Source organism: Abrus precatorius, unplaced genomic scaffold (assembly GCF_003935025.1).
Source record: "Abrus precatorius isolate BTA unplaced genomic scaffold, Abrus_2018 Scaffold11, whole genome shotgun sequence".
NCBI lineage: Eukaryota > Viridiplantae > Streptophyta > Magnoliopsida > Fabales > Fabaceae > Abrus > Abrus precatorius.
The window spans coordinates 21,972,058-21,984,802 of record NW_020874303.1 but is presented as its reverse complement, the minus strand read 5'-3'; the positions used below and the strand labels follow the sequence as shown (position 1 = coordinate 21,984,802).

The window sequence follows — 12,745 nt, the reverse complement described above, 5'->3', positions numbered from 1 at the left end:
CTCGGTGTTTTTTATTGCCCAAAGTCACAGACAGTTTTCAAACTATTCATCTGTTAGGATCTTTAGTTTTTGTTTTGTATCATTGAGCATATATTATGTTTGCTTGCTATTGTACCCATTTTTTTTTCTATATTTACATACTTATCATGATTAGCACTAAAATCGGCTTATGTGTATGGTTTTTCTCGGTGATACAGGGTAAGAAAAATGATCCTACACTCATTTGGCTTGAAAGGAAAAACGTCTCCTAGTGTGTTTAGACTATTATGTGTCCTTATACACCATATAAATAATAATTACTTTAGGAGACAGGAATCTTGTAAGATACTTTATTATGGAACTGAAAGGTAAAAAACCATTTAACATTAGTGAAAGGTTAGAAAGGAAAAGTTTTGTATCTGGCTTTTTGAATTGGAAAAATGCTACACCCTTTTTTTAGTCTTTGCTCAATAAAATGTCAGATTCAAAACTCGGTTTTTTCTTTCAAAAGTCGGAATAATGTTAGTGTGACTTCTGATAAAGCCAAAGACGTAGCTTTTATTCCTTTTTGTCATTACATGTAGCTTGTAAGTTGTAACAGTCAGTGACAGAAAATTATAACTTTACTTCCGCTTCCTTGAGTTCATTATTCATTTTTCATCATCATCATCTTCTTCTTCTTCTTCTTTTCAAGGAAACATCAGTGAAGTGAATCTTTAGAGAGAGAGAGAGAGAGAAATGGAACATTGTGAGAAGAGAGAAAAGGTGATGAACCAAAGCAGCATGCATGATTGTCCCAAATCAGGGCCTGGCTATGCTTCTCCACTGGCAGCCATGTCAGGTCCCAGAGAGACTCTCCTTTATGTCACTGCTATCTACTCAGGTACCAAAAACTTTGTTACAAACATTTGAGCTTTCTTATGTAGAGATGCTCAAGATACTTGCTTCTGTTTTTGATAAAAGATCAAGTATATATGATATGAAAATGGGTAATAGTGACATCCTTTTTGTAGAATATCTATGTCTTTCTAGTGCTACCACAATCTGTATCAAAGCATGTGTAGTTTAGTGATTTTATTTACATGTTGATGATGAATATTCAATGTAATACAGGAACAGGAAGGGAGAATCCTGACTTTCTAGCCACAGTAGATGTAGATCCAAGCTCTCCAATGTATTCAAAAGTTATCCATAGGCTACCGGTACCCTATCTAGGTGATGAACTGCACCATTTTGGGTGGAATTCATGCAGCTCTTGCTATGGAGATCCATCAGCAATTCGGCGTTTTCTGATTTTACCTTCACTAGTGTAAGAGAATAAAACTAAACAGTTACTTGGAGGGTGGGGGAGCCAGTAAAAGATAATGATCATCTTGTCTTTCCAATTCTTTTTATGAATTTTCATTTCTCTAGTAAAATAACAGCACTAGTTTGCACTAACTGGTTGAAATATCACCATGCTAATATGCTGCATACTCATACATGTTTCAAGCATATCTTCGATTTGTAATCCCTTCACACCTTATTTACCCATCAAACTGAATGAAAGATGTGATTTACACATGATTTTCCCAAGTATGTATGTCTCTTGGGGCATTATACTGCAATTATTTTTTCTTTTTAACCACGGTCCAGTTCCACCTTGTTAAGGGGAATAACCAGATCCTCTCCAAAAAGGGTTAAATCTATGTAATTTGAAAAAATTAATTAGCAATTTAGTTAAGGGACACCTTTTTGTTTTCCTTTTAATTTTAGTTTCCGCACTAATTTATTTCAATGCATGTGTTTCCATGATTCATTTATCTGGATGTTGAGATTTACAAATATGGTTCTGAGTAGTAATTCCTTCTATCAGAACACGGGGGTATGTATTATCATAACAGGAATTCTCGTCAATCTATAACCATCAGCAATGAGTTGTACTTCTGTGATAAAATGATATATTATATTATCATAAAGGGAAATACAAGAACCCAGATAAGATATCATCTTCAAACTGAAAATCAGTAACAGTGAGAAAAGAAAGAATGTACAAGTAAATTATTTTGGTCTTTCCTTCCTCCCTTTTGTTACATATAAGGTCATGGAACATAAACCTGTTCATGGCATTTAAAACTGCCTTAAAGTACTTCATCTGCAACATAAGTACACATTTTGGATTTAGTTTCACATTAAGTTTCAAGAACTCCAAAGATAGATATCATATCAGTTTTCTAAAAACAAAATCCTTATAAAGTCAGCTTTGACATATTTCAGATCAGGCCGCATTTATGTGATTGACACAGAAATAGCTCCAAGGTGTCCATCTTTGCACAAAATTGTTGAGCCTGAAGACATCATAAGTAAAACTGGATTAGCTTATGCACACACATCTCATTGCCTTGCTTCTGGTGATGTAATGATCTCATTTCTTGGAGATAAGGATGGAAATGCAGCAGGAAGTGGATTTCTTCTTCTCGATCCAGAATTTAATGTGAAAGGAAGGTACACTTGTATAGAATAGATTGAGAAATATAGGAATTCATATCGGATGTCAATATACTCTTAAATTTCCAACTCATTTATTTTTTCCTGCATTTGGTTTCTGATTTGCTGTGAGATATAGTTTTAATTTCTCTTTTGAAGTCATATTAACTGTCAACATGGGAAGGAAGTGGTGAAAATCTAATCACATATTGACAATTTATCATGACTTAGAAATGAAAAAAGTTTTGCAAAATGTTTAGTGTAGAATTGTTATGAAAGTGCCTTATAGCAGCATATTTCTTGGCATATATAGCCTTGCAACTTTGGAAGTAACAATTCTATGAAACTAGTAATATGAAATAAGTACCATTGAGTGAATTATTGTTCAGAGAATATTTCCTGATTTTTGCAAGATTATCTTTTGTTTTATTGACATGTAAATACGGTCACTAGGAATGTTAATATGTAAATATAGTAATTATGAACATAATATTGGGATTGCTTAAATAGGGTAATTAGAATTTTAATAACCGGGTTCCATTTATAGATCCTTGTATAAATTCAGATCTTTGGGTCAAATGCAATACACACAATAATATTCAGTCTCTTATTTTCAAGTATCATTATTTCTAATTATTATTATGTATCCTGATACAAATACATAGGTGGGAGAAACCTGGGCACAGTCCGTTATTTGGGTATGACTTCTGGTACCAACCACAGCATAAGACTATGATTAGCTCATCATGGGGTGCTCCTGCTGCTTTCACCAAAGGTTTTAACTTGCAGCATGTCTCTGATGGCCTTTATGGGAGACATCTACATGTATACAACTGGCCTGGGGGTGAGCTGAGACAAACATTGGACCTTGGTCAGTCAGGGCTTCTACCCTTGGAGGTAAGTTGTTAAATATAAATCTGGAGTTATTTTCACCAGTTTTAGTACACTTATATCTGATTTTTTTTCTGTAAATGAAGTCATTAAGTAAATATACTAGTGATTTAATGATAAATATATTTATCCTTAATTCCTTCTTTCTATCTAGCTTGCACTTGTGAAGCGTTATGTGAAAGGTGGCATAATTTATAACTGTTGTTGTTAACATAAAATAAGAGTAGAAGGATAAAAATGTTTTGCAGAGAATACTTCGATATTATTCACTTGCTCGTTTTAAATAGAGCTAGAGTCAAACATACAAAATAAAATATCTCTTATTTTTAGGCACGATTAACAATAATTCAATCTGATAAACAGAAACAAAAACTCCTAATGACTAGGTCTTAAATAACAGAAAATTAAAATTTAAAAATTGGATAAAACAGCCACTTGTGCAGTTGTTGCAGGCATATTTTCAACAAATCTCCTCCTTGCCTCAATAGCTGCAAACACCTAATTTATTTCTCAAAGCTTCAAATCTAGATTTTGGAAGGGCTTTTGTTAAAACATCTGCACTTTGATCTTCAGTTCTGCAATAAAGAAGTTTGACTTCACCTTCTCTTTGTACTTCTCTTAAGAAAAATAGCTTAATCTTAAAATGCTTAGTCTTGCAATGAAAAACAGGATTATTTGAAATAGAAATAACTGCTTGATTATCAACAAAAATCTGTGTTGGCTCTTTTTGCTCAACATGTAGATCAACAAGTATATGCCTTAGCCAAATAGCTTGATTCACAGCTGCAGTGGCTGCCACATATTCTGCCTCAGCTGTGCTTTGAGCCACTATATCTTGTTTTTTGGAACTCCATGAAAACATACCCGAACCAAGGCTGAAACAGTAACCTGTTGTACTTTTCATGTCATCATTTGAACCAGCCCAATCACTATCAGAATATCCTTGAAACTGAAAATTTTGAGAGTGAGTGAACTTGATGCCATAATTTATAGTTCCCTTGACATATCTCACAATCCGTTTGGCAGCTTGAAGATGGACCTCACTAGCACAATGCATAAATCTTGAAAGGACACTTACTGCAAACATGATATCAGGTCTAGTTGCACTAAGATACATTAGGCAACCAATTATACTTCTATAATGATATTCATCTACCTTATCGGCTCCATCATCTTTGTTGAATTTTTCTTTCTGGTTCATTGGTGTATCAATGCTTTTGCAGTCCTCCATGCAGAACTTCTTCAGTATTTCTTTTGCATATTTTTTTTGACATAGAAAAACTCCATCTTTTTCTTGCTTCACCTCCATTCCCAAAAAAAAGGACATTAAACCAAGATTTGTCATCTCAAACATTTGAAGCATTTTAGCTTTGAACTCCATCATTAGTTTTTCATTAGTGCCTGTCACAAAGAGGTCATCAACATAAATAGAAACTATAATTAAATCACCTCCTGCCATTTTCACATATAATGTAGCTTCATTTGGACTTTTAATAAATCCAAGTTTTTTAAGATAATCATCAATTCTTCCATACCAAGCCCTTGGAGCTTGTTTAAGACCATACAAGGCTTTCTTTAGCTTGTAAACCTTATCTTCTTGTTCCTTAACTTGAAATCCCTCTGGCTGTTCCACAAATATCTCCTCTTGCAAATAACCATTTAAAAATGCAGATTTTACATCTAAATGGTAAATTTTCCAACCTTTGTGTGCAGCCAAAGCAAGCAGCATTCTGATTGTATCGAGACGTGCAACGGGAGCAAACGTTTCTGAAAAATCTACTCCAAACACTTGAGCATAACCTTTTACCACCAACCTGGCCTTGTGTTTATTTATAGAACCATCTGCATTTAGTTTAGTTCTATAAACCCATTTGACTCCTATGGGTTGTTTGTGTTGAGGTCGATCTACTAGCTCCCAAGTGTCATTTTTTTCAATCATCTTAAGTTCTTCTTTCATAACATTAATCCACTTCTCATCCTTTTCAAATTCAGCAGGTTCTAAGACAGCCACATTACACTTTTGATAAATCTCGGATAAAGATCTTGTACCTCTGACAGGAATTTCATCAACTTCATCATCAAGGAGTTGTGGAGTTTCTAGAAGTTGCTTTCTTACTGGCTTCTCCCAACTCCACTGTTGATCTTCCATGAACTTTACATCTCTACTCACAAGAATTTTTCCATTTTGTGGTTGAAAAATTCTGTAAGCTTTAGCCGTGCTACTATATCCGATGAAAACTCTGGGTTCAGCCTTTTTGTCAAGTTTGTCCCTTTTAACCTGTGGAACATAAGAAAAACAAACACAACCAAAAATTCTCAAATTTTGTAAATCTGGTTTGTACCCAAACCAGCCTTCAAATGGAGTTCTTTTGTTCAAAACTCTACTTGGCAGCCTATTCAGCAAAAATACAGCAGTGCTTGCTCCCTTTGCCCACAGCTTCTTTGGCATATCTTTCTCATGTAATATGCACCTTGTCATCTCCATGATGCTTCTATTTTTTTCTCTCACTTACACCATTTTGTTGTGGGTTGTATGGTACTGTAAGTTGGTGCTCAATGTCAGCTTCTTTACAAAATTTATCAAAAACGTCATTTGTATATTCTTTTCCATTGTCAGACCTTATTATTTGTAACCTGCAACCACTTTGATTTTTCACAAATGCTTTATATTTCCAGAAAATATTGGCAACCTCAGTCTTGGATTTAAAGAAATAAATCCAACAGTATCTAGTATAATCATCAATAAAAGTAATATAATATTTATTACCATTTAAAGACAATACTCTCTGAGGTCCCCCAACATCTGTATGAACAAGTTGTAGCCTTTGAGTTGCTCTCCAAGTGGTTTGAGGAAATGGTTTTCTGACTAGTTTACCAAGTTGGCAAGCCACACAATCTACCAACTTGTCTTCAAGCATCGAGACACCTTTCACCAAGGCATGTTTCTGCATGTATAACAGTCCTGCAAGATGAAAATGTCCAAGTCTTTTGTGCCATAGATCAGCATTGGTGGTTGTGCTCGAAAAAGCTATTTGCTCTTCCTCCATCAGATTTAGAGCATAGCTCTTAGATCTCATTTTCACGCTAAATACATCTTTGCCTTTTGTGTCTTTGATCAAGCACCAGTTATTTTCAAATATGACTTTGAAGCCCTTTTCCACAAGTTGTGCAACACTAAGCAAATTTTGGTCAATGTTAGGCACATATAAAACATCAGAGATATACTTCAAACCTGTCAAGCTTTCAATAGCGATGGTCCCTTTCCCTTTAACTGAGATGAAATCACCATTTCCAATTTTTACTTTGGAAATGGTGGTTTTGTCAAGCTCTTTAAACAGCTTTTCGTCGTGGGTCATGTGGTTTGTGCAGCCGCTGTCTATTAACCATGAGTCACTAGAACAGTTGATTGTAGTGAAACATGTTGCAACAAAGAGTTGCTCATCTTCTTGCTCCTCCAAGGTGACATTTGCCTCTTTTGATTTAGACTTGCAGACTCGCTCTACATGTCCCAAATCACCACATTTTCTACACTTGATATCTGGCCTCCACCAACATCTTTCTTTTGGATGATTTGTCTTTTTGCAATGTGGACAAGGGGAAAAGTTCTCACCTTGCTGTTCGTTGAAACCTTCTAGCTTTTTGTTCTTCCATTTGTTGTTGTTTTTGCCACCTTTTGAATTTTGTGCTTTTACATGAAAAGCACCTTGTACCGTCTCATCTTGTCTCATCATTCTTCTTTGCTCCTGGGCCTGTAAAGCATTTACCAATTCTCCCAAGGTGATGGTTGACATGTCTTTTGACTCCTCCAATGCTGATATCTTTGATTCATATTTTTCTGGTACAGTAACCAGAATTTTTTGAACTATTTTTTCATCAGGAAAGTCTTTCCTGAGAAGCTGCACTTTATTTGCTATATTCATCAGTCGATCAACATAATTTTTAATTGTTTCTGTCTCCTTCATGCTCTGCATCTCGAATTCTCTAGCTAAGTTAAGCACTTGCATGCCTTTGGTTCTTTCACAACCAGAATATTGTTTCTTGAGATAATCCCAAATCTCTTTGGCAGATTTGAAATTCATAATTCTTGTAAAAATAATTTTTGACACAGCAGAAAAAAGGCAATTTTTTGCCTTTGCCTTTTTTGTCTTTCTCTCCTTGTGGTACTTCATTTGAGCCACAGTTGGATTGTCAGGCAATATAGGAACGTTATAATCTTCTTCTACTGCCTCCCAAAGATCCAATGCTTCAAGATGACAGATCATCCTTGCAGCCCATAACTCATATTCCTCACCATCAAAAATTGGCGGTGAACCTACTGTGTATGTATTATCCTCCATTGGTGTTTCTCTCGACTCACAGATCCCTCAAAGATAAAGGCTCTTGATACCAATTTGTTGTTGTTAACATAAAATAAGAGTAGAAGGATAAAAATGTTTTGCGGAGAATACTTCGATATTATTCACTTGCTCGTTTTAAATAGAGCTAGAGTCAAACATACAAAATAAAATATCTCTTATTTTTAGGCACGACTAACAATAATTCAATCTGATAAATAGAAACAAATACTCCTAATAACTAGGTCTTAAATAACAGAAAATTAAAATTTAAAAATTGGATAAAACAGCCACGTGTGCAGTTGTTGCAGGCATATTTTCAACAATAACTAATAATAATATATCCTACATGTAGGTAAGGTTTCTGCACGATCCTTCTAAAGATACAGGTTTCGTTGGATGTGCATTGTCAAGTAACATGGTACGGTTTTTCAAGACTGAGGATGAGTCATGTAGCCATGAGGTACAGAAAATGGATATCCATAGACGTAATTGTGTTGTCATCTGGTTGGTTTCTGTGCTTCCTTCAACAAAGGCTTATTGATCAATAATACTTACAGACTAGAATGACTTTGCAGGTTGCAATATCAGTGAAGCCATTGAAAGTGCAAAACTGGGTTCTTCCAGAAATGCCCGGGCTTATAACTGATTTTCTGATATCTCTTGATGATCGGTTTCTGTACTTTGTGAATTGGCTACATGGTGATATAAGACAATATAACATCGAGGACCCTCAAAATCCTGTACTGACTAGCCAAGTGTGGGTTGGGGGGCTACTTCAGAAAGGAAGCCCTGTAGTAGCTGTAACAGAAGATGGTAATACTTGGCAATCTGATGTTCCAGACATTAAGGTTAGTGCTGTTTAACTTTTGAAATTAGTAATTCTTGTTAGATGTACAAGACATGGACCTTATTGTATTGTCACTGCCCAGCATCGTTACCTCTGCATTGTCATATTGTCTCCAGAAAGTTAGTCCTGATGTCTAAGTTGGCAAGGGCATTCATCCCATTTTTATGCATATTCTTTACTCAGTTATATTCGAATTACCAACATTGTGTCTGATGCATAAATGTGACCCTTAGTGGCTGAAGAGTTAATTTGCTTTCCAGGGAAATAAGTTGAGAGGAGGCCCTCAAATGATTCAATTGAGTTTGGACGGGAAGCGTCTATATGTTACAAACTCACTCTTTAGTGCATGGGATAAACAATTTTATCCAGAGCTTGTAGAGAAAGGATCCCACATGTTGCAGATTGATGTTGATACCGAAAATGGTGGTCTGAAAATTAACCCCAACTTCTTTGTTGACTTTGGAGATGAGCCTGGAGGTCCCTGCCTTGCCCATGAGATGAGATATCCTGGTGGTGACTGCACTTCAGACATATGGATTTAATAGCTATGCGACTTAGGTAAGGCTACAAACAATATCCATGTGAATAGAGGTGGATCAATGTTATAAAGAATAGCAGCAGATGTATAATGGTTGCATTATAATAAGTTATCTTTCAAGTAGTTTTTCAATACTGGTTCATTTACATCTTCCTGAACAAAGTTCTCTGTGAAATAAACCCTGCTCACCTTCAAAACTCATGTCTACGGTTCTGGAAAATCAGTATTATAACATCATAGATTAATGGCCCTACTTGGGATTTTATGATTAATAGTCACTTCATAAATGTGATGCAGCTTTTACACTGCTTGTTCCAATTTAACTGCATTTCAAATCACAATTCAACCCGATTATTTGGATGAAAAACAAATCCATGCAGCAATAGTGTCAATCATAAATTAAGAATTATATGCTGCAAATATTTTCATTGAGCATCAACAAGGGAGAAGATTTAAGTTCAAAGAAAAAAAATGATATATCTAATTCTGTTGATATCTAATGCATTGAAAATGACACAATAATATTAAATGATACAATTTTTATTAAAATCCTACTATTTTTTAATTTCTTATTGTATCCATTGGGCAACAACAAAAACCAAGCCTTATTCTACTACATGAGGTCAACTACCATGAGCATACGATGCCATTAAAACAAAGTTCTTCTTCCTGTCAAAAGATTTTGCTACTTTTGTCTAACTGCAATCATGCTATAAGTCTATAACAGCTATGTAAACAACACAAAAGAAATAATAAATGAGAGAATAAACCACATAATTAGAGCTTCCACTTTCTAGCTTTTAGAAAAAAAGTTGTATACTAAAACAAGAATTTGAAGGTGATGAACATAGTACCATAAAATGGACACAGACTTAACCCCAAAATAAGTACCAGAAAATGCAATGATTTGTGAAGAATGAAGCAGTAAGCTTTTAGTTGAAGGCTGGAAAATGGAGTCTCAAAAATTTCAAAATCATGATAATGTAAACAAGTACATTACTAAGGAAGCTACCAAGAGCAATGTACATCATTTTTATCTTTTATACTTATTTATACTATGATGAATTGATGAGTGTTTTCTTGGCCATGTGTGCTGTTCTGGCTTCTGGTCTGAAAACACTTGACAATACTACAGGCACAAATCATAATCTGTGTAGTAACATGGGTTCCACTATCTTGCTTTGAAGCTAAGAGAAATTGTTAGAACATGTAGCCTCTTTTGTCATCCCACAAAAGTGTGCCATGAGGGAAATTTTACGTATATTCGTCATTATTTTGTGGATCAACAGTCGATATCTATTTTGTGCAGTGGAGTGAACCCTACATCCAACCATTGTGTCCCACTGTGCAAAACAAATATGAAAATTAGGACCTACAAAATAAATATCAACTAAGCCTGTATTTGTCCTGATGTTAAATAGGTTATAGGTGTAATTGACCAATTGTAATTTTCATGTTATTGCCCTCAACTGAGTCACGGCCACATAGTATCAGGTTGAAACAAACTGGTTCAAATTATTGATGAGAATGCTTCCAGGAATGCCATGCAAGATGTACAGATTCAAACCTTTGCAGTGCATGCCACTTTGTATAACTAAACTAAAATAATATGGGAAGAAAATGACTGGAACCAACCCTAATTAACACACTCAATCAACAGTTCCATCAAATTGGCTTTGCAAGTTCCATGAGTGCAACAATTTGAGATTGGTGTGAAAAGAACTCAAGTTATGTCCTTGCTTTATTAGAGTCAAAGGAAATCCATGACCCCACCAATCAAGTGTATTTTAAGGTCCAATGTCTGATAAAGAGTGGAGTTTAGGTGGGGCAACTATGTGGAAAATACCAAATATTTTAGACGTATGATTACATCAACACACCTGTATTTCTCCTCTCTCCTTTTTCCCTTGTCATGATAATCCCCTTCCTATAATCCTATTTACCTAACGCCACTTTTAATTCATGTATGCTTTCTTCAATGTATGTAAGGGCTCAAATAAGAAATTTAGCAGAAACAGTTAAATAACTATTTACTCCCCCTCACTTTTTTATTCGCTTTGCACAAATTTTTATGGCCTTGGATTTTACCGTAGAAGGGACAATAATAAGAACCAATAAAATTATCATCATATGCCACATAACCAACCACATGTTTTCTATAAACATATTTTTTTACAAATAAATACTTCTTCCGTCTCATATGAAATGTCATCTGATTACTTTTTATTTGTCTTAAATTATTTGTAACTTTAGAATCAAGAAAGCATTTCTTACGTTTTTCAATAATATCCTTATTTATTAAGGATAGTTTTTGCCAACTAACAACTAAAATAACTTTACCTGATTACTACAATTATCTCAACACTTTTAATTGGGGTGAGGGGGGGGGGTGTTCTAATGAAATTAATTTTTTTAATCATAGTAATTGGTAAAACTAATCATTTTTCTTAATGTGTGCATTAGTACTAGAAGACATCTAATATGAGATAGGAGTATGCATTATTTGGTTTGGAATTAGAATTTCCCTAATTGGATATAGTTTACTGAGTGGTATTTTACTTGTAAATGATTACTGCTGAAAGCAATTACTATTGTATTACTTCTTCAAACAGTCTGTATTTGACTTAGTCTATATATACCATATAATATACGCCGGACATATTCGAATTTTATCTTCCGAGAACCACCTCAGCACAGTTATCTCAAACATATAAAACAACTTATTATTTATTAACAGAGTAAATCATTATTCTTCACAGAAAAGAAAGAAAGAAAATCATCTGTAGCACATGGAAAATGACATAATTTCCATATCGTCCAAAAAGTTTGGTGAAGTGCACTCCATCAACTTATCACTAAAGCAGTCTCCAATTGCCCCTTTTCTAAAAGGTGGTGTCAAATATACATTCTGTATATAGTGCTTCTGAGTGGAAGGGTACATCCAAGGCACAGATCATCCACCATTAGACTTATGAGCTGCTGCTACTTGATGCTCTTCAGCTTTATGCATTTCTGCGGCTGCACTGTGATCTCATGGACCAGTCATGTAAGCACATGCAATGGTTCCATAGCAGAATGCAATATAGAGGATGAGCTGCTGATGGAATCAGAAATAAGCAGAAGGTTTTTGGAGCAGAAGAGATACATTTCCAATGGAGCTTTAAAGAGAGACAGCCAGTTTGTAATGATGGTGCCTCTGGTGAAGCTTATAGTAAAACTGGAGGGTGTCTTCCACCCCCCTCAAATCCTCAAAATAGAGGCTGCTCTAAGTATTATCGTTGTAGGTCTGACTCTTGACTGCATCTTCATGCAAAGATCTTTATGGTTGCTGATGCATCATGTCTTTACATGATCCATCTGTTCATTAAATTTTATGGGAACTTATGAATTTGAAATTATATGAAAATTTTCAAAAAGTTCTCTAATGACCAGTACTCAGGAGGAAGAGTTCTTATCTGTGGCAGTTGGTACTTAATACTGAAAAAGTGAATGTCACACTACTGTGCGCAGATTAAATGTACTAACAATGATAAATTGCTATGATTGTATTAATAAACCATTTCATTTAATCCTCAACTCTTCCTCTTTGTTCCATTAGATGAAATTTGATTTTTCCTTTTTACTTTTGGAGGGGAGGGATCAATGCTTTTGTAATGTATGCAACCAAAAGGCATAATTGCCATATAA

At 34.9% G+C, this 12,745-nt stretch overlaps 1 protein-coding gene and 1 pseudogene across 1 annotated transcript; both read left to right on the top strand.

The window, feature by feature from the left end:
• Positions 1–717: 717 nt before the first annotated feature.
• On the top strand, positions 718–9,062 carry LOC113855832 (selenium-binding protein 1-like). The gene is made up of 7 exons (XM_027487460.1): positions 718–862; positions 1,093–1,288; positions 2,236–2,463; positions 3,111–3,342; positions 8,026–8,133; positions 8,249–8,521; positions 8,781–9,062. Exons 1-7 carry the CDS (start codon positions 718–720, stop codon positions 9,060–9,062), a joined length of 1,464 nt encoding a protein of 487 aa, XP_027343261.1.
• A 2,967-nt stretch (positions 9,063–12,029) lies between these two features.
• Positions 12,030–12,500, top strand: LOC113855830 (annotated as a pseudogene).
• Positions 12,501–12,745: the final 245 nt, after the last annotated feature.

Excerpts from the sequence above, each read along its gene's own strand:
- LOC113855832 (XM_027487460.1), top strand. The coding sequence starts at position 718 with ATGGAACATTGTGAGAAGAGAGAAAAGGTGATGAACCAAAGCAGCATG. Across the intron at positions 1,289-2,235 it reads CTGATTTTACCTTCACTAGT|ATCAGGCCGCATTTATGTGA; the intron begins GTAAGAGAATAA and ends GACATATTTCAG. Across the intron at positions 8,134-8,248 it reads ATGAGTCATGTAGCCATGAG|GTTGCAATATCAGTGAAGCC; the intron begins GTACAGAAAATG and ends ATGACTTTGCAG.